This window comes from Aphidius gifuensis, linkage group LG3 (genome assembly GCF_014905175.1).
Source record: "Aphidius gifuensis isolate YNYX2018 linkage group LG3, ASM1490517v1, whole genome shotgun sequence".
NCBI lineage: Eukaryota > Metazoa > Arthropoda > Insecta > Hymenoptera > Braconidae > Aphidius > Aphidius gifuensis.
In genome coordinates this window covers 25808714-25831231 of record NC_057790.1, presented here as the reverse complement: position 1 = coordinate 25831231, position 22518 = coordinate 25808714, and the positions used below count along the sequence as shown (strand labels likewise).

The 22518-nt window shown below is 25.9% G+C and overlaps 2 protein-coding genes across 14 annotated transcripts in view; both read right to left on the bottom strand.

Moving 5' to 3' along the window:
- The window catches only part of LOC122853313 (rho GTPase-activating protein 21), a 73998-nt gene extending 58003 nt beyond the window's left edge, over nucleotides 1-15995 (bottom strand). For 2 of the 11 annotated variants that reach the window (XM_044153700.1, XM_044153701.1), the window contains exon 1: nucleotides 14998-15961. The gene's annotated coding sequence lies outside the window, so the exon portion shown is untranslated. Of the gene's footprint in view, nucleotides 1-14997 lie in introns of all 11 variants that reach the window. The other 9 variants (XM_044153704.1, XM_044153705.1, XM_044153709.1 and 6 more) reach the window with 7 other exon arrangements.
- Nucleotides 15996-18551: 2556 nt separating this feature from the next.
- Nucleotides 18552-21651, bottom strand: LOC122853312 (protein scarlet-like). Of its 3 annotated transcripts, XM_044153698.1 has the most exons (12): nucleotides 21592-21627; nucleotides 21340-21467; nucleotides 21177-21275; nucleotides 20803-21116; nucleotides 20492-20730; nucleotides 20224-20416; nucleotides 20110-20141; nucleotides 19946-20051; nucleotides 19647-19874; nucleotides 19339-19580; nucleotides 19177-19277; nucleotides 18559-19076 (listed from the first exon to the last, which is right to left on the bottom strand). In XM_044153698.1, exons 2-12 carry the CDS (start codon nucleotides 21458-21460, stop codon nucleotides 18901-18903), a joined length of 1851 nt encoding a protein of 616 aa, XP_044009633.1. In that variant the 5' UTR covers nucleotides 21461-21467; nucleotides 21592-21627; the 3' UTR covers nucleotides 18559-18900. The 3 variants fall into 3 exon arrangements, with proteins under 3 accessions (XP_044009631.1, XP_044009633.1, XP_044009634.1); XM_044153696.1 differs by having other exon boundaries at nucleotides 18552-19076; nucleotides 21340-21651; XM_044153699.1 differs by having other exon boundaries at nucleotides 19994-20051; nucleotides 21340-21636.
- Between the last annotated feature and the right edge of the window lie 867 nt (nucleotides 21652-22518).

Genomic DNA, 22518 nt, shown 5'->3' with positions numbered 1-22518 from the left:
AGAACTACCTCCAGTCTGTGTCTCTAGTCTTTGACTTAAATTCTCTCTTTTTTTACCTCTTTCTCTCTTGCAACATTAATCACACAAAACAACAATAATATAATAAAAAAAAAAACCAAAAATAATTGATTTATTATAATGTGTTTTTGTATTTTTAAATTTGACAAAATTTATATATCTTAAATTTGAAATAACAAATAAATAATATAAATATTTAATTATGATAAATAGATAAAATTAAAGAACTTATTTATTGATAATTAATTCTACTTGTTATGAAAAATATAAAAAAATAAAATATTGAATAATTTTTATTTATTTATTTATTAGTTTGGTAATATATATTTTGTCTTGAAATAAAATCGAAAGTCTTGCACAACATATGTATCAGTGCTGGTGTAACCATCTTATTCCTATGTTTATAATCATCATCGTAATTCTATCATTACTATTATTATATATTGTAATAGTCTACGTGATCATTGAGTTCACCTGAGGCACCAACACACCTTGTGTCTGTGTTTGAATTTTTATTTCAAACATCAAGAAAAATAATAATGTTTTGTTTAAAATTATATTTTATATTTTTCTACACATAGAACATCATTCCAAGTGTGTATTGAAAATTTAACCCAGTCATACAAATGAGTAACGAACCAACTGAGCAATCACTTGCACAAATTATTTTCATAAAAAAAAAAAAAAAAAAACGCAACAAAATAATTGGTGTGAATAAAATAATTTATTCTTTTTAATTTTTTTTTCACTTTCACGCGATTGATGCACGCTCACATTTAAACAATAATAAAAAAAAAAAATTTATATTATTATTAAAATAAATTAACATATAAATAAAATTAAAAAAAAAAAAAAAAAAAAATTCCAGGATTTTTAATTTATCATTTGATGGATTACATATTTTTTTTGTAATAATAAAATTTTGTATATTGTGAAAGTTAATTTTTTATTTTCTAATTAAGCAATATATTTATGTATATAAAATTTTTAAATTAAAAATTAGAAAATAAATATATATTGTGTGTTAAATTACCGACAGATTTAAGTGTTTATAAATACAGTTAATATTCGATATAGATCATCAATTCATCGATTGATTGATCATGAAATCTTGATAGCAGTATAAACTAAATAACATTTTTTTTTTCCTCATTCATTTATCTACTTGTTTTTTATTTTTTTTTTAAATCTCTCCTCTCTTCTCTCTGTGGTATTATTTTCTCAGAGGTATATCTATCTTGCTATCTTTGGTGTGGGATAAATCTCAAATCGATTGGATGGATATACGTGTGCATGGTTTATACCGGAAGTGAGTTCGATGGCCATTCAGAATATTTTTTTCTTTTTCTTTATATTTTTTTCTATTTTTTTCTCTCTTAACCACCCACTCAAATAAACGATTCACCATGAGAATCACACACCATCAGAATCATATATATACCCCCACACTAAAATCTTGTTTTTGCATTTTAAAATAAGAACAATCATCTTCCATCATCAATTATTTATTCATTTTTTTTTTAAATTTTTTCTTTGCGATTATATATTTTAATTTATAATAAAAATAAATTTATAACTATTATTATTATTATATTATTAATTTTTGAATTAATTTTATTTATAAAAAAAAATATTTATTTATTTATTTTTTGGGCGATGTTTTTTTTTTTTTTGCATCAAAAAATAATGAATAAATTATTGCAGAAATTATGATTTTTTTTTTCTTTTTTGTACGTATTGTTTTGGAGGACAAGAAATAATGGAGGAATTGTAAAAAAAAGTACATACTTGAACGTGTGCCGACACTCAACTCGGTGTATATAAATCCATAAAGTGCGTGCTTAAAAGTTGTTCAAGTGTTGTTGATGATGATGACGACGAATCATGAGGGAAATTTTATATATATATTTACGCACTTTTCAATGTAATTGCAATGTATTCAACTACTTAAATAATTTATTTCTAGCTATAATAATATCCCAACGAAAAAAAAAAAATATATATATATATAAAATTGTTATAATCACTGTGTAATTATTATTTTGATATTTTTCTTTGTTGATCGAATGAAAGGGTATATATAAGGGATATAGGAATGAGACTTGAATAAAAAAAAAATAATAAAAATAATTGAATCTCTCGATCTTTTGTGACCCCGGGGTCATAGTCCTACGGGTGGAGACGCAATTACGAAAGAGATGCGAGTACTTGAAGCAGAGAAAATGTAAAAAAATAAATGAAAAAAAAAATTCAAGTTACAAGGATAAGGGTGAAATATATACCTTGTATTCGCTGAGAAGTTTAGTTAGTTTGTCTTGATGATTATTTGTTGTGTACGAGTTGAGAATAAGAGACTTGATTTTCACGGTAATTAGGAAGCTTGCCAGAGTATATCCCGAGTGGAAATTTAGTTAAGGTTCTGATCAGAACCGGATCAGGGAACCTGATTTCAAATCAGAACCGGATCAGGAATCCTGTTCAGGAACGGATCAGAATGTAACGCTCTTTTTTAGGATTCTGATCAGAACCGGATCAGGAAACCTGGCCAGATTTTAGGGTTAGAGCCAGGATACCTGAACAGGAATGGATCAGGATTCCTGACTAGAATATAACCAGGAATCCTGTTCAGGAACGGATCAGAATGTAACGCTTTTTTTTAGGATTCTGATCAGAATCGGATCAGGAAACCTGACCAGGATACCTGATCAGGAATGGAATTCTGATCTGAAACGGATCAAGTAATTTTTAAAAAAAAATTGTTTTTTATTAATTGATGTTTTGTAACTAATTTACTATAGCAATGTTATTGATGAAACAGATTGAACGATAAGATTTTATATATCTAACATAACTTAAATTACCTAACCACTAGTGGGACGCGAACTCGGAACTTGCAGATTACAACTACGGACCTTAACACGCGCATATGCCGTCTATCGATGATCTGATGTGATTTTTTGCTTTCATAAATTACATTAGCTAAAAAAAAACTTAAATTAGAATTTGCGACGTTAATTTAACGTAAAAATAAAATATAACAATTTGTTAAATTGTCCCTTGTCATTTTGTATTAGAATTAAAATTATAATAATAAATAAATATTTATTATAATAATAAATATTTTTCCTGATAATATCCTGGTCAGAATCTGTTCAGAAACCTTATTCAGGTAACGTTCAGGTTTTCCTGATCCTTTCCTGAACAGGAAAACTGAATAAAAAATTAAATTATTTGATAAATTTTTACTGATAATATCCTGGTCAGAATCTGTTCAGGAAACCTTACTCAGGATACGTTCAGGTTTCCTGTTCCTTTCCTGAACAGGAAAACTGAATAAAAAAAATTAATTTATTTGATAAATTTTTCCTGATCGTATCCTGGTCAGAATCTGTTCAGGAAACCTTATTCAGGTAACGTTCAGGTTTCCTGTTCCTTTCCTGAACAGGAAAACTGAATAAAAAAAAATTATTTGATAAATTTTTCCTGACAGTATCCTGGTCAGAATCTGTTCAGGAAACCTTATTTGGGATACGTTCAGGTTTCCTGATCCTTTCCTGAACAGGAAAACTGAATAAATAAAATTAATTTATTTGATAAATTTTTCCTGATAATATCCTGGTCAGAATCTGTTCAGGAAACCTTATTCAGGATACGTTCAGGTTTCCTGTTCCTTTCCTGAACAGGAAAACTGAATAAAAAAAATTAATTTATTTGATAAATTTTTCCTGATAGTATCCTGGTCAGAATTTGTTCAGGAAACCTTATTCAGGATACGTTCAGGTTTCCTGATCCTTTCCTGAACAGGAAAACTGAATAAAAAATTAAATTATTTGATAAATTTTTTCTGATAGTATCCTGGTCAGAATCTGTTCAGGAAACCTCATTCAGGATACGTTCAGGTTTCTGATCCTTTCTGAACAGGAAAACTGAATAAAAATTAAATTATTTGATAAATTTTTCCTGATAGTATCCTGGTCAGAATCTGTTCAGGAAACCTTATTCAGGATACGTTCAGGTTTCCTGTTCCTTTCCTGAACAGGAAAACTGAATAAAAAAAATTAATTTATTTGATAAATTTTTCCTGATAATATCCTGGTCAGAATCTGTTCAGGAAACCTTATTCAGGATACGTCAAGGTTTCCTGTTCTTTTCCTGAACAGGATTGGATAAGGTTACCTGACTTAAGGAAATCGTAAGGTGTCCTGACCAGGTTCGGGTCAGGAATGAGTCAGGTTCCCTGAATAAGGAATCCTGATCCGTTTCTGATCAGGGTTTGAGGTCAAATAGGGCATCCTGAAAATTTTTCCACTCGGGATATTCTCTCTTTATTGCTGCAGCCAACATCTCAAACATGAGTAGATTTTATATATTTTTATTATCTTCATATAATCATAAGACACTTGTTCTTTTATATACTTGTATTTAAAATTATTATATATTCCTCGAACCTTAATGTACAACTATTTTTTATTTCCCTTTTCTTTTAAATTTTTTATTTACCGCAAATATTTAGCTAATACGGAAACGCGTTTAGAAAATACACGACAAGTTTTCTATATTAAAATTTGACGATTAACTTTCACTTACACATGTCCTATGATAATGTTTTTATATAAATTTAAAATATAAAGCATTATAAATAACAGATTATTTGTGTTTTAGCTACCAAATTATTTCATAATATAGCAACAAAAAAAATTGCATAAACTGCCGGATGTTCGTTGTGTAGTAATAAAAAAATATATGAAAAAAAAAAAAAAATTAAAAAGACCATCAACTGTGTCATTTCCTATTTTTATTTTTCAACATTTTCTTTCTATTATTTAAATATTTATTTTTAAATCTTTCCGCAGCAAGAAGAAATAGCCCGACAACATTTGTCCTGGTTTTTTTTTTCTAGTTAATTTTAGGCAGGTACAAAAAAAAAAAAAAATTTCTTAATAGTTTTTATGTTTAATGTGGAATGTATACCAGGGACACATTTGTTTTTCAAATAATAATATACACAAGAGACGTTGACAGAGGCATTGTTTGCACAAGCTGAGATCCGAGCAAACGCAACATAAAAAAAAATATTAATAATAATAATCAGGACAAGGAGAGAAAGAGGTGACCAGGGAAATATTCAGCTTGACTTTATCCAACAGAAAAAAAAAATATAAATGTGACTCAGTGGATATTTTTCATACATGCATACATGAACTGATTGTGTATTCATGATCTACAATTCTTTGACGAGAAGTTTTTGTACATGTATGCACTTGTAACCCACACATCAGTACACACAGCATTACAAATACTTGAAATTAATTTTTTTACCGGTTACCCTGGTAATTACGGTCGTTTTTGTTTAACTAGATCAAAGGTCATGCTTAAAAAAAAAATATAAAAAAATAAAATTACTCCGAAAAGTTACGAGAAAATTGGAAAAAAAATTCCAAAAATTAATATATATCATATTAAATTTCATTTTTCATAATTTATAATTAAAAAATATTATTAACTAATTATTCAAAATTATTAGAAAATAAATTTTCAAATTTTTGATCGATTAATATTTTTAAAAATTACGAAAATGTAAATGTCGTTTTTTGAATTGATAAATAATCGATTTTAGAAAATTTTTTTGTTTAAATATATAAATAATTAACAAATAATTAATTTAAATATATTTTATATTTTTTCATGAGAGTTTATTCTTAGAAACATTCTCATCCTAGTTTTAAATAAAACTTTCGAATTAAAATAAAAATAAATCAAAAAAAAAAAAAAAAAAATGTAATTAAGAATAAAAATTACTTGTTGTAATAATATTATACTTTGAATGATTATCATATAAAAATAAAATAATATTTTTGTATAGGTAACAGTGGAGTCCAAAAGATCGTCAGTTGGAGCAAAAAAAAAAAAAAAAGGAAGATGAAAATAATAATAAAAAAAAAAGAAAAAAAAGTATAAGCACGGTTATACATCTCGTATAATTACATCAGACAACGGTATCGAACCTGTGGTTGAATCTTCAGTTGATGTTTATTTCTATTTTTTAAATTTAGTATATATATTCTTTAGCAAAAAATATTTTAACGACACAGAAGCGAATTCTCTCTCCGTGACTAGACGGACGAATTAATCGACTTCGATCACGACCCTACTCGATTCTTCTTCCTTCTCATTTCTCTCCTGCACCTCTTTGCCCCAAAACATCCAATTACAAAATAACCACCACGAGTTTCTTCTTCCGCCTCAAATATATATATAAAATAAAATATAGTTCTATTTTTTTTCTTTCATTTTGGCTTTGCGAACTACACAAACTTACAAACTATTTTAGAAAGCTTTTGAATTTTTTTCACATGCTGAATTGTGAATTTTTTTATAAATAGATAAATAAATAAATGAAATTAATATTATATTATTAATAATCATCAATTGAATAAATTACATTGTAAATGACAATGTAAAAAAAAAATTGAATAAATATAAATAATGCAATAAATCAAGCTGTACATGAAAAGAAAAAAAAAAAAAATGCAGTAGTCTGCAAGTATTAAAAAACGACAAATAACACGACACAAATTGATCTTCATATTATCATTTATCCATGAACACGTCTAGAAGAGACGATATATTTATAATCAATCGATAATACCTCATCGTAATGTTTTAACGAGGCACCTTGCCTTCGAAATTAATGTCGCGATTTGCGATTAAGGTCAGATCTCCCGCAACCACCAACAAGTACATTTAAAAATTGAGTTAAATAAATACACCTACACACAGACAAAGATCACGATCAGTACATTGAATAACGGGCAAATACATGAGAAAAAAAAAAAATTAAGTAAAATAATATTTAAAAAAAGAAAAAGTATATTTATTTACAAGAGAAGAAAAAGAAGAAAAGAAGAAGCTGCTGCGAGACAAGAATCCATATAATATTCTTCTCAAGACGTAGAACATTTTTTTTTTTTTTTTTTTAAATTTTTTTTTTATTTATATAAAATATACAATGGATATTGTAGGTATAATAATTCGTATTCGAATGTCACGCTCAAGATAACTTCAACTTTTACCTGTCTTCCACTTCGTCACTATTTTTGTTCTGTATATTTTCAATGGTTTTTTCGCGTTTAAAATGTTGTTAAAGTAACTCAAGATGCGTTTTAATGATAACTTAAATATACACACAAACAAACAGATCATTAAACACACGATTTTTATATTTATTATATTAACAAACTTAATAAATTGAATTTATAAAAAAATTATCTAACCACGCTATTCGTCATTGGTTAAATGTTTATAAAGATTTAGCATTAAAAAAAAATATTTATATAGTAAAAAAAATAAATTCACCACGATATCGTGACCTTTCACTTTTATTTTGTTTAAATATAAATTTTTTTTAATACTCATTTTAGTATTTTTAAAAAAATATAAATATTTATATATAAATATTGAAAATTCAAAGATTTACAAAATTGATAAAAATTCAAACAAGCGCACAAACTTTTCACAAACCTTTCACAAGTTTGTTGAGTTATTTTATTTATATTCAAAATAATATAATTTTATATAATAATAATAGTACAAATGCACGAACATAACTGAAATCAGCAGGTCATCATGAAGATATTAATATTATCCAGTTGAAAAAAAAAAAAAAATAAAAAATACAGTAGACATTTAAATCAACTTGTCCGACAATGATCTAAGTTTGAAATTCAAGAAAAGATAAATGATCTATAAAATAATTATACACAATAAAATATTTTTAAAAAATTAAATTATTTATTATTAAATTTCTCCTTTTAATTTTACTTTTTAGCATTAAAGAAGGCCTCATAAAAAAATCAACAGAATTATCATGAAATAAAAAAATCATTAATTATCATTGTATAATATATAAAAATTAAATTAAATTTTATTAACACTTATGAAGAAGAAAAAAAATCCGTATATGGTGATATTTTAAAAACTGGTTCAAGTGTATAAAATAAATATTCAAACCAACACGTGGTGATGGTTGTATATATTTTTATTCCGGATATTGGCATACACCAAAACAAGATTTAATTGTAAATTTATATATAACCCAGTGGCATATAATAATAAAAATAATATTAGATATATGCCAAAGGGGACACCTTTTCCTGACGGTGATTAACGGAAATAATAATTTTACTAACGAGCTGGATGTCAAGTGAAAAGAAAGTACCGAGGAAATAGAAAGGGAATAAATTGTTTTTTAATTTTTTCACATACCATTTAAAGGTATTAAAATTTAAAAAAAAAAAATGTCTCCAATGATTTTTAAAAATATAATTTACTATAATAATAAATGTATAATTTTAAAAAAACAAGTGGAATGAATAAATTAAAAAAAATTAAATTAAATGAGGTATATGTCAAGGTTTATGATTATTTTGAGTAAAAAAATTTGTGGACTTTTGAAGTATGGCTTTCTCAACACCATGTAAAGAAAATAGACATGCAATAAAAGGATCCATGACCTCGTGGACAAACTCTTGAGATAAGGGAATTGTCCTTCCATCAAATTGCGACTTGAATATTAAATATTTATATTCAACTTTTTTTAAAAATATAGAAAAATTTCTATGCAAAATTATTACAATGTTGTAGATAAATAAAAAGCAAAAATATATCATTTTTTTTTTTAAATATACGCAATTTAATGTATACCAGTTTGAAGCATAAAAAAAAAAATTTGTTATTTTTTTTTTTCATATTTTCATACTGGTTATTTTCAGCTATTGTATTTTACTCTTTTTTTTTTTTTATGATTTTTTATTATTAGTTTATTTTATGACGTTTGAAAGTCATGGATTTTTTTTAGTTTATTTATTATAAATTTTTATGTTTGCATATAATAAAAATAATAAAATCAATTGATTTCATTTTTGACCTTGTTTCAGTATGTCTGTCGATTGTAGAACAAAACGGTTTAATTCGATCTACTATACGGCTTATAATCTATAAGGTATATAAATTTTTTTTATAGATTTTAAACTTGATTATAAATATATATATCTTTAAATATATTTCAATTAAAATACTTTTATAATAAAAAATAAAAAAAAAAATATAAAAAACATGATTTTTAAATTGCTTTTGTTTGTGAATTTTAATTTTATTTCTTTCAAGTTTTTATATTTTTATTTTACATAATAAAATACTGTATTATTTTAATTTAAAATTTAAATATTTTCAATTTTTTTTTGGACAAAATTAAAAATTATTTAAGCCAATTAAAAAAATATAATATCAAACGTCAAAAAAATATTTAAAAAATATTATTAATAATAAAAATGACCAGAAAGTCGAACGTGTGAATTTATGCGATTTTCTAGGTAAATTACATGCGTGCTTGTAAACGTGACATGCCATGTTTTTTTTTTAAATGTAAAAAGGATAAAAAAAATTTAAACGATAATTTAAAATTCTACTCGCGGACAAATTACGCGTTTATTAACGGGTGTATTATATCAGCCCAAAGGATATTCTAAATAGTAGAAATATATATTTAAAGAAACTATTCAAATGCATTTTGCCAGAAAGTCAAAGATAAATCTTTGCGCACTCTCAACTTCATACTCCCTTCTGGCGTTCGTTGAACCGCGATTCTCTCCACCGTGACGCTATTACACCTGTCTTAAGACCAAGAAATAAACTAACATATTATCAAGAAACTTCAACCCTAAATTTCCGCACACATATATCAACCAAACCACAAACTACCTCTATTCACAGCAAACACAAACAAAAAATATTTTAAAAGCAGTTTAAAAAATAACATATATATTTTTTTTTGTATGTGCAATTTCATTATTTTATCTATGCACATATTTCCCATCAGACAATAATATATGTATATTTTTTATGTCTCTTTAACCACACAGTGTGCTGCAATAAATGTATAAGTAGATTGAGATATCTTACTCGTCAAGACTTGGCATCATATTACAGTCATAATATTAATATTACACAGTGATTACACAAAACCTATTTATATTTTTTTTTTATAATAATATAACATTTATAAATAAATAAAATGCAAATTGTTATATAAATAAATTCACACGCAATTAAAATATACAAATTTTAAAAGAGAAAAAACAATTCTCAAGTACGCGTCTGCGATAAAATAATTTTAACCGTTAAAAAGAGCAAAATAAAAAAAATAAAAAACTGTTCAAGTACATTTAGGATAAAAGGCCCAAGAGAGTCCTCGATGAGGACCCTTTTTTTTTCTCTTACCCTTTTTTTTATATATTCTATATACATTTTGTTTTTTATTTTTATTCTCAACGGAATAACAGTATATCTACCTCAGCAGATATAAAAAAAAAAAAAAAAGTCTTGGAAGAAAGAAGTTGCTCGAAGCCACGCGATGCTGAGGTTAAATTAATACCAAAAAGAATAAATAAAAAAAAAAAAAGCCACTGCGGTTTTTTGTTAAATTCGATACACCACCATAGCTAAATACGCCGTAAATAAATTTTATTAAAAAGCAACTTGAACATTGTCTAAGCAACACACAAACGCGTAATAATAATTTGTATAAAGTATATAGACATCAGAGTGTATGATTGTAAATCCCTTGGGCCTAGCATCATTGGGTTGAGGTCATTATTCACAACAGGCCATCATCAACAAGATAAAAAAATTTTAAAAAAAAATTATATGTAATATTGTTGTTACGCAATGGGAACCCATTTGAGACGCACATAAATTATATTGGTCATGGAAAATGATCCAAAAATGTTCAATGACGTCAACCAAATGTTCCTTTTATAATAAATAAATAAAAAATAATAATAATAACTGTTTATGTGTAGGTAGATAAAAAAAATAAATAATATAAAAAATTAATTATATTAAAATAATGAAAAAAAATTGATAATAATGATTGAAAAATAAATGCAGTAAAATCGATAATACTAAAGAAAAAAAAAACAATTACGGATGTAAAAAAAAAATAAAAATCAACAAGAGATCTTACTGGTCGAGTACCCTGGGGCAGAATATCCTCGACTTTTCTGCTACCGTTTAGCCTACCGTTTCGCTTGGTAGCTCTCTCTTGATATCTTCAAATGTTCACACAAAAGAACACATACACACAACAGCTAACGTTAATTATCAACGAGCCTCTCTCTCTCTCTATTAACCTTCTAACGTGATTTTATTTATGCTTTTTATTTTAAATTAATTTCAATGACTTCCTACTGCCCACCAGCTTAAAACCTATTTAATTCAATTTTTTTTTTTTTTTTTTGAATATATATTATCTATTAATAAAATAACAACAACATTTTGTTGTAAATATTTTTTTTTATTAGTTAATATATTTTTTTATTTGTAGAAATTCATATTGACTCATGCAGACTATAAGTTACTATCGATTGATTGATCTTCAACACATTTTAAAAATAAAAAAAAAAATAATTGAAATTAAATTATACAACTTTCAGAATAATTATATTTATATATTGTTTAAATAATAAAAGTATAATATCATGAAATTTGTACTTGGAAATGTATTTTACAAGTAACATGATTTCTAGCAAATAAAAAAATAAAGAGAGCAATGATAAAACCCGAGAGAAGTAAAATAATAAATAAAAAAAAAATAATAATCTATTAAATTTCAATGGTAAGTCAAGCGGACAATGATCACATAACGGGAATTGAATTATTTTTTAAAACTTCATCATCATTGGTGTGTTTGGTGAAAGTAATAACCCAGTCTACAGTGATTTTGCTTTTTTTTTAAAAAAAAAATTTTCAATAACTATTTTCATTTTCATTATTATTTAATTTTTTTATTTTTTGTTGGACAATAGTCGTCGTCATCATTGGGCTCAAGTCAGTCGTGCGAGAATATTATTTATATATATATTTTTTTTTTTAAACATAAAATATATAACAAATACGATATCTTATCTTAAACATATATGCGCGGCTTGAGAGAGAAAAGAAGAGAGATCAAAAACTCAGTTCGTGGCCGATAATATTACTTATGTATTATAAAAATAATTTTTTTTTTTTTATATTTCTATTAGCAAAGGCGTTAATCAAACAATTTATTGGCATTGTGTATCAATATCACTTCCGCATATGATCAATGAAAATTGTATAATAATTCAAACTCACTTAGCATAAATTAAACAATACAAAAAATAAAAAATATATATTTCTCTTCAAACACCCACAGTGAATTTATCTAAATTTATTTATTTTTTTTATATAAAAATAACATAACTCTTGCTTTTAACTAATATATATTTTCATTTAAATAAAATTAAAAGTTTTTTTTTTATTAAAATATCATAAAGTCTACCCAAATATTACTCCAAAGTTTAAAAAAGAAAAAAAAAAAAAATTCCCCGTTTACATTATGAGATGAAAATAAATAAATATAAAAAAAAAAAAATTTTAAAAACAACGAATGGGTTAAAAATTTTAAAACATGGATTAAAATTATGTATATATAAAATAGACAAGGCCGTCTATGTTTATTTTTACAATGTCTTCTTGGCTATACATCCTCGGATACACAGACGGTCACGCCAGATTGGTCTCCATACTCTTCAAGTACATTTAAAACCTCGGGGCAATGAGTAAATACCTGTAATACATTCTACTCGACGCTACAATCCGACAAGACAGCCGGTCATTTCTTTCCTTTTTTTTTTTTTTTTACTCTTTTAATTCTGTCCAAAGTATATATAACAGCTGGAGACACATGGCATTACACGAGAATAAAGATAATGACGAGCACAACGACAGTAAATATTTGTGACGACACCAAGTCTTCGTTTGACAATTCAAATAATAATAATAAAAAAAATATTATTTACGTATATTTTTTTTTATATTATATCTAAAATGATATCGTCTTTAATGTCAATAAAAAAATCCTGATAAAAACAAGAAAAAATCTCGTTTTATTTTACTTTTTATTTCAACTAAAATTATCAATTTATTTATTGATTTTTCTTTATAAATAATAATAATTTAATAAACAGGAAAAAAATTGTTATTTAATTTTTTTTTTTAATTATGCATTTGATTGTTAAACAGAAGTGTGTATTGTTATAAATCTTGGCCTTGATGAAAAATAATAATTACTGTTGGTAATTAGCAGTTACATTCTCGCGGAAAGAAAATTTGTCACGTGATAATTTTTATTGTTTATTAAAAAATAAATAAGATATTAAATTAAAAATATAAATTATCGTGTAGTTGAGTTTTTATTTCCCCTTTATTTTTAAAAGCGTTGTTATGGTTTCCCCTGTTGTCAAACATCAACACAAAAATGCACCAGTTGACATGAAAATTAACTCAATTTCCATTAGCATTTATGATCTATAATTTATATTAAATCAATGGGAATAAAAAAAAAAAAAAATCATCAATGTAAAATCATGGATAAAAGGTGTCTGTCTAGTCAACAAGATCAATCAAAAAAATAATTCATTTAAAATGATAAAAATACAGAGTAAATTATCCCCCCAAGATAATCAAAAGAGGTGTGTCAATATTTTCCATCAATAATGACAAGTAAAAATAAAAAAATCTAATAAAAATAAAATTTTAAATGATAGTTTATCCTGGCGCCTGTTGTCCTCCTCGTGACTACATTCTAAAAAAATACCATAGTAACGTCATTATTGTGGTCGACATGCACGTTTTAAAATGCAATATATGCATTTTTTTTTTTTTTTGCCGCAAGAGATCATCTTTAGTCTCGTCCTTGAAAAATAATAATACCAAAAATAAAAAAAAACTACTAAATCAAAGAGGGAGAGAGCGGGAGAGACTTGCTATTCTGGCATAATAATTCTCTATATATATCAAATGCCACCATCAGTAGCAAATAAAAAAATTAAATATTAAAAATAGGGGGGGTAAAATATGAGATTAAAAAAATATGAAATTAATGAGGCAACCCTGAGAGAAACGTGCAATGAGTTAAAACTTTGATACGCTCAGGGGAAAAACAAGAAAATTAATAATAAAAAAAAGTAAAATAAAAATTTTTTTTTTATTATTTTCAAGAGGGATTGATCGTGCTCAAGGTCGAGTGATTTGAAGAAAGGCTGCAGGTAGGTATATGCATTTTTCAACATCTCAACATGAACATATATAAATGCATTCTATTCCCCTCTCTCTCTCCAACCCTCCCAACCTTAACCATTGCACTCTTCTTATGGACATTCGTATCGAGTTTGAAATATAAAAAAAAAAAAAAAAAAAAAAAAATTAAAAAAAAGGGCTCTCATCGTATTCCTCTTCCTTCTTTAAACTTTTTCCTTTTTTTTTTTTTTTGCCTATTCACGTATTTTACTTGTTTTTCTTCTTCTTTTTTTTATTTTATTTTATTTTTCTTATTCGTTTACTTTATAAGGGATTCAAAGCCCTCCACTGGCTTATCCCTTGTGTCTCAACAACAAGTATTTTCTTTTTTTTTTTTTTTTACTGATCATACAATTGTCCTTTTCTATTCATGATCATCAGGTATATTTTGAAATAATTTTAAATTTAAAAAATACTAAAATTTTTGTTCTTTTTGTAAATGAAAATAATTTTAAATAATTTATTATGATGAAAGATATAAATTATCAGTAAAATATAAATAATTTTTTTTTTAAATAATAATTTTTCATCAAGACCCTGGACTTGCCATTGGCTTATCAGATATTTCAAGAACCTGTCAAAACATTAACGACATTAACGACATAAACGTCAATTACATAAATGTTTTTTTTTTTTTTTTTAAACAACATAAATATTATCCGATTTTTAAAATAAAAATTAAATAAAAAATTATTTTATTTAAATTATTATTCAAAGCTAGCAAGTTTTTTCTTAATTATTTTTTGTTAAATTGCTCCATTTTTAGTTTTTATTTTTTCGTTTTAATTTAATAAATATAATATTATTATTTATATTAACCTTTGTCCACGATGTCGATCCAGCGTCTCAGGTAAACTCCTCATCGGCGTCCAAGGGCACACATTGAGATCACGTTTCTCGTTTTGCACTCGCAAACACTGAAATATAAATTATGCCACACTGGCGTCGCGTCGTTTCGCATAATTACCAAAAAAATAATAAATTTAATAATTAAACAACAACTCTACACGTTAAATGAAATAATAAAAAAATAATAATAACATTATCAACACAAGTATAAATCCACCACGTATATATTATCAAAAAATTTTCACAATTTTTTCACTGCCAGTATTTTTTTTTTCCATGTAAATAATATCATAAAAAAATTAAAAATAAAATTCACATTTAGGTTATATTATTAAATAATAACAGTCACAATATTAATAAAATAATAAACACTTGTTAAATTGGAGTTAAAAAAATAATAACATGTATTTTGTATTTTTTTATTAAATACACGTCCACACGGGAGCGTATATTATTCGTCACTAGCAGTCACTACTACGGGGCACCACGACAATACTCGCACTGAGTTACTAAATTTACCAACACTTGTATGAAAAAAAAACATGGATGATTTGGTTGTGTATGTGTGTGTGTACATACAAATGGAATTGACAAGAGAGGATGAAGGAAAAAAAGAGAGGCAAGGATATCATACACACAACATGTTAAAAAGGATAAAAATTTTATATAAAATTAAAGGGGGAGAATTTTGTGAATATTATTATTAAAAACACACAGAAATAATATGACGACAAGCACGTCCTCTGTACTTCATGATGATCACCTCCAAGCCGCTAATTTTTTTTATTTTTTTTGCACAAAATTATACACAAATAAATGAACACACACATACACGAATTCACGTAAATTTAAAGACACTTTTTTATTTTATTTTATTGTTAATTGGGTTGTATATAGCAACAATTACTTGTAGTTATTTTTTGTTTTTGTTATGACAATGTGGATTGTAAGAGGGTTATTTATTTACTGAAAATATCAACAACAAATAGAAGACATTTTTGTTATTTATTGCTGTCAGTGTGTGTGTGTTATGCGTGCGCAGTTTATTACACAGTCGGTATGATGCTCTGCTGGTAAAACATTTTTTTTTTTGAATTATATTTATATAGCTTTCGGTATGAAAAATACATTGGCTTGATGATAAATTACAATTAGATAATTATATTGTTATTGAAAATGATGATGATAATATTATTATTAAAGCTAGAAAAAGCCAGTTACGAACTAGTTCACCTGCTTTAATAGGTAATTGTGTTAATGTTAATAGCGATACTAGTTTTTTATTGAAGTTAGTTTTTGTGGTCCGAGTAAAACACTTTACTTAGTGTTACAAATACAAGATCACAATCATTGCTTGATGCTAAATTAACATTGTGGTCTTGTATTTGTATCATTAAATATTAATGTAAATTGATTTTGAATTAAAAATTACACATGACTTTCAAGTGGTACTTTAAAATTTTTAATATTTCTTTGTTTGTTGAATATAAATATTATTATATTTAACAAACAAAAAAATATTAAAAGTTAATTAAAATATTAAATTTCAATCATTTTTTAGTTATGATTTATTTTTTTTTTTTGCCTCGTAGTCATTTTTTGAAAATACGCAATTGAAAAATATTGATATTTAATTTTCATATAAGGCAGACATAGGTTGGTCATTACCTTTTTTTTTTTATGGACTTATACATTTTAAGACTCCAAAAATGATAGTCTTATTGTCTTTTGAAAGTTAATATGAATATAATTCTGATATTATTATTTGAAGCTCAATAATTTTTTTATTTTTCAACATTTAATAATGGATATTAATTTTTTTGTGTGATTTATACCCTGGTAAAAATGATTTCTCCGATTTTCTTCGATTTTCTCCGATTCTTTTTCGTTTTCCTCCGATATTTTTCCGGTTTTCTCCGATACTTCTCCGATTTTCTCTGATTCTATCATCATGGTAAAAGAGTTAAAATTAATGAAAAAAAAAAGTCAGAATACAAAAATAATAATTTCGAGGTTTATTTATAATTTAATCCTCTTATCATGATGACAAAAATATGAAATTTAAACTACATGTAGCTCTCATCACATGCAACACAATCGTGAAATTTTAATAATAATTATACATATATGTAATATCACTGGAAAGACGAGAAAAAGTAGACGGGGTGGAAAAAAAGTTGTTGATGAATCTACTGTAGTTGCTGGCACAAGTGGTGTTTCTGCTCAAACAAGTGGTGGTACATTTCGTGATGATCTCAAAATGAGAACCATAAAAATTTTTTATCTCTCACATTTGTTACAATAGATTTAATAAACCGTCCTTTTTCCAATTTAGAGAAATAAAGTCCTAAAAATTATTAACTAATGATATGGAAAAACCATGAGACAAAGCCCTCGTGACCTTCAAAGAAGAAGAATTTGATTCTCAGAGCTGTGTCTATATATAGCTTACGACGAATTTATATTATGTGACCGTATCCTCAACCCCTTCCAAAAATGACGGGAAAGAAAGGAAGAAAAATCCACTCACGTGGTCGGAAAAAAGGCCCACCCCCTGGTTTTGAACCTACTGCTGGACGTAGTAGTGCAGATGATCAACTTGGTCCAGCAATGAGAACCATATAAATCATTAATGTAACACCATTCGCCACCAAGGATTTCATTAACAGTGCATTTGCACATTTTGGTAAAATTGAGTCGTCTCAAATAATATTTAATGATGATGGAAAACCACGAGGTAAATTTCGATCTTTTTTCTTTAAATTTGTTTAAATAGATCTCTGGTACCAGTGGTAGTATCAACAGTTGAAAATGTACATGAAACCATCTTTCCAAAAGGTTTAACTGAGAAATTTGATGAAAATTCTTTTGTTCCATGGTTTGCTGACAGTAACAGCCTTGAAGCAACCGTCTAAAAAAATTTTAAATATTATTTTGTTACAGAAGTGGAGTGAAAAAAAATTAAATTGGAGAAGAAAAGAATAAATCTGAACAAGAAGAAAATAAAATTGAACAAGAAAATTGACAAAAAAAACTTCTTCAAGAAAAAAAATTAAAAGATCGAGAAAAAATTGCTATATGGAAATAAGGCAATGATACCGAGAGTCAATAACTCATATTGAATATCCTCGTTTTTATGTTAACTTTTAAAAAGAAAAAAAAAATTAAAAAGCTAATTGTATGATAAAATCCCGGTGAAAATATTTCTCCGCGATTTCTTCTTAATTTCTCCGTGATTACTTCGTATTTTTCCCAAATTGACTCATGCGGAGAAATGAGTGGAGAAAGGTATGAAAATTTTTTTCGAAATGACTTGGGAGGGAGGAACGTTCGAAAATATTTCTCCGAGAAAAAACACGCCCAGAGATACGTGTGAAACAAATTAATTTACCGCGGAGAAATTCTCCCGAAATCGACGACGAGGAGAAAATTTTTCCACTCATTTCTTCGCATGGGTCAATTTGTATTTGTATTTTTTTTTTGTTGGTTCCTGTTGGTTCTCTTAAATAATCACGCAATCCATAGTGCAGTTACAATGATTTATTGAAAAAAAAATAATAATTTCAAATCAAATGCTTCCATTTTTGCTGTACCGTAAATTCAATACTTCACGTATTCTTCCAAAACGAATTGAATATCATCAACACAAGAAATATAATTGTTACAAAAAAAATATTTCTAAGCAGAGTATTCTTAAGATTATACTTTTCATATGTAAACAACACCATTGTACAAAATTTTATTTAAAAAAACAACATTAAATACAATCCAATAAAAAGTCTAATTGATGATTCGTTTTTTTTTTCTTCTTGTATAAAACAATTAAAAAATGTGTATAATTTTTATTTTTTTTTTCTCAAGTAATATATATCATTACTTAGCTCGACATCTACGCCAAAGAAAAAAATAACCAAGTACATGAAATGACGCGTAAATAATAGCCATTGATATGATATCACTCCAAAAATTATCCTCATCAAAATCATAAATGTCAATGACTTCTGAGCCATCTGTTACACAAGGGAGTTCGGACTGGCTGGTTCCACATGCTAAAAAAAAATATTTTTTAAATATTTATAAATTCAATTAAAATATTAGTTTAAATTTAATTAATTTTTATTTTATTGAATGATGTTTAATTAGTCTTACAAATGTTATGAATTCCTTGCCATTGAAGAATAGTTATTGCTTCAGTTGAATGCAACAACCAAGAAATATATTTTATCCAATTGATATAAATTGGTAAAGAGCTGAAATTAAATTATTTCAATAAATAAAATAGCTCGTTGAATTATATTTTTTTTTTTTTACCTTAATTTAGCAAATGGTCCCATGGTAATCATCAATAAATAATCAAACGGTACAAGATAAGCCATTGCCAATGGTACTGTCTCAAATGCAGCAGAAAAAAAACAACCACAAGCTGATGATACATTCATAGTAAATACTGTCACCAATAATGTTAACAAAAATGATTCAAATGAATTTCTTAGACCTGCTAACCAGTAAATAATTATCGTAAAAATCATTGGCTCCAGTACAAGTCCAGGTGTCTGAAAAAAATTAAAAAAAAACAATTTCTTTTGATATTTATATTTTTATATTTTTAATAAAATTACCAGTGAAATAATTCTAGAGATGTAATAGAGATGAGTTGAATACATTCCAGCTCTATATTCTCGTAAAAATAATGGCAGTTCTTGTGGAAATAATGAGAGCGTTGCATACATTGGAGAAAATGTATTTTCAGCAACAAGTATAAATATTACACCTTGAACAGCTTGTATACCATATTGATCTAAATTAACAGCTGCTACAAAACATAATCCAGCCATAATTGCAACACACTGAAAAATAATTTTAATAATTTAATTTTAATTGAATTTTATTTGTCTTATTTTGTTATTTTTTTAATTACTGTTTTTTGTAGTATTCTTAAAATTTGAACTGATTGATCACGAATTACTTGAACAAAACCACGATGTGTTAGCCAAAATAATCTTGTCCACCATCTAGGATGTTTGCTGAAATAATATTAATATTATTTTTAAATTTAAAACAAGTTGACTTATTTTTACTTACAAATCTCGAGTTCTTGAATGATCAACTCTCCACTGAAAATAATGTTTTAAAAAAATATATAAGTAAATTGTTTTTTTTTTTTTAATTTAATAAAATATTAAAAAATTAATTTACATCATAAGATTTCGACATGTGAACTTCCAGCTGTAATGTAACATCAATTTCCTTGCATGAATCACTTGTTAAAAATGCATCACAAATTCTTTGAGCTGTTCTACGACTGCTGTCTTCATCTCTTGGCGCAATAGCCAGTGTTGCAACAAAATAATCAGCTGGATTAAAATTACTAGGACACTTGTAGCCTTGTCTAAAATAAATTTAAATTAATTTAATATTTTTTGTCTATGTAAATTTAAAAAATAATAATGCTAAACATAATTACTTGGCAAAAAATTGAAGAGCTTGATCTCTAGTACCAGCAAATGCAATTCTACCATCAGCAACTAAAATAATTCTATGAAATTTATCAAATATTGATGAGCTTGGTTGATGAATTGTGCATAATACAGTTTTTCCACGAGATGCAAATGATGTTAATTGTGATATGAGTACACTTGCTGAATAAGAATCTTGTCCAGTTGTTGGTTCATCCAAAAATAATATTTTTGGATCAGTTAATAACTATAATAATTTTCAAAAAAATATATATATAAATATCAATTGAATAACAATTAATTAATAATGAAAAATCACCTCAGTAATAAATGCCAGTCTTTTTTTTTCACCACCAGATAAAACCTTATCATCACCACCATTACTACCAATTGTAACACTTGTTCGATGAAATAAACCAACTTGACGAAGTAAATTATCAATTCTATCACAAATTTCATAATTTTTCATTCGTCTATCTAGCTTCATTCTTGCCATGAACCACAAGTGTTCCATCACTGTCATTGTTCCAATAAATATATCATCTTGATGCATGTAGCCAGTATGATGTTGCATGTACGATGAATTAACACATAATCCATTAACTGATATATCACCATGAACAATCATTCCAGCTGTTAAAAAAAAAAAACAATTATACATACAATAATAATTTAATTAAATTTTTAACTCACGAGCTGGACGAAAAGCTAGTGCTGTCATTAATGAACTTTTTCCAGCTCCACTTCCTCCCAAAATTGCTGTTAAATCACCTGGTTTAACAACACCCCTCACTGAAAAAAAAAATAAATTTAAAAAGAAAATAAATTAAAAAAAAATTGTTTAAATAAAACATACCATTATTTATGAGTTGTTTATAAATATTTTTATTTTTATCAGTTGCATAAATTGATAAATCTTTCCATGATAATGTTACACCATCTTCATTTGGAGTTCCAGGGTTCATTGGCTTCATCATAAATCCACTAGAATTATTTTCTCTCATTAAATTAAACATATTTTGTTGAATATATATTAACACAAAAAAAAAATGTTAATTATAATTTTATATAAAATTATTTAATTAATTTATTTGTCAATTCATTTTACTTCGATGGGAAACCTTAGCCTTTCAACACGACCGAAACCGCTTAGTTACTGGAGACGACTGGAGAGCTTGAAACACATGCACTGCTTGACACCTCATTGAATGAAAAAAAAAAAAAAAAATTCATGTGAATAAGATTTTAAATTATCAACTAATTAATTAATCATCATGATCAAAATTTAAATTAATCAATAGATGATTTAATCTTCAAAATTGACTATTAAATAATTTTTTTTTCGATGAATTTTTTCCAAAAATAAATCATCATGGTCATCTTGATGATATCAGATATTGATGTAAATTATTTCATCAATATTTCAACTATAATACTGAAAAATAAAAAATAAATTATTGATTTTTTTTTGTATTTATTTTTAAATAATAAAAATATACATTTTACGAAAAAAAAAAAAAAAAAGGATTAACGTAATTGTAGACTGAAACCCTACACTAGCATTGAAAAATCAAGTCTACCGTGTTACTCACACTGTCAGATAAAAATAATACATATTGTATTTTCTTTTTTTATTATTTAATTGATTTTATGGTTTTTTTTTTTACATTAAAATTCATTTATATTTCAAAGGTGAGAAGAACATTTGATATTTAAAAAAAACCATGTAATATATATCAAATGTCATGTTGATTTTCTTAAAGTTTAAAGATTCTATTTTCATTTTAAACTAGTAACTGTCATTTATTTAATTTTTTCTTTCTAAATAATGTATCAGTACACACTTTTTTTTTTTTTTTTGCAATTGTTATATTTTTTTTTCCGTTGATTTTCTCTTTTTTTGTTATTTTATATTATTGTTGTCATTATAATTATTGATTAATCGAAAAAAATATACATGTGGTCGCACGGTGTAGTTATCAACCGGTTTATTGAGACACTGATATCAAATTGATCGAGACATATCAACATACAG

What these genes read in the sequence shown, in the direction of transcription:
- LOC122853312 (XM_044153696.1), bottom strand. Translation starts at nt 21,499, where the DNA reads ATGTTTAATTTAATGAGAGAAAATAATTCTAGTGGATTTATGATGAAG. An exon ending in GACTGGCATTTATTACTGAG is followed by an intron (nt 20,731 to 20,802) that starts GTGATTTTTCAT and finishes AAATTATTATAG; the next exon opens with TTATTAACTGATCCAAAAAT. An exon ending in CATTCAAGAACTCGAGATTT is followed by an intron (nt 20,052 to 20,109) that starts GTAAGTAAAAAT and finishes ATATTATTTCAG; the next exon opens with CAAACATCCTAGATGGTGGA.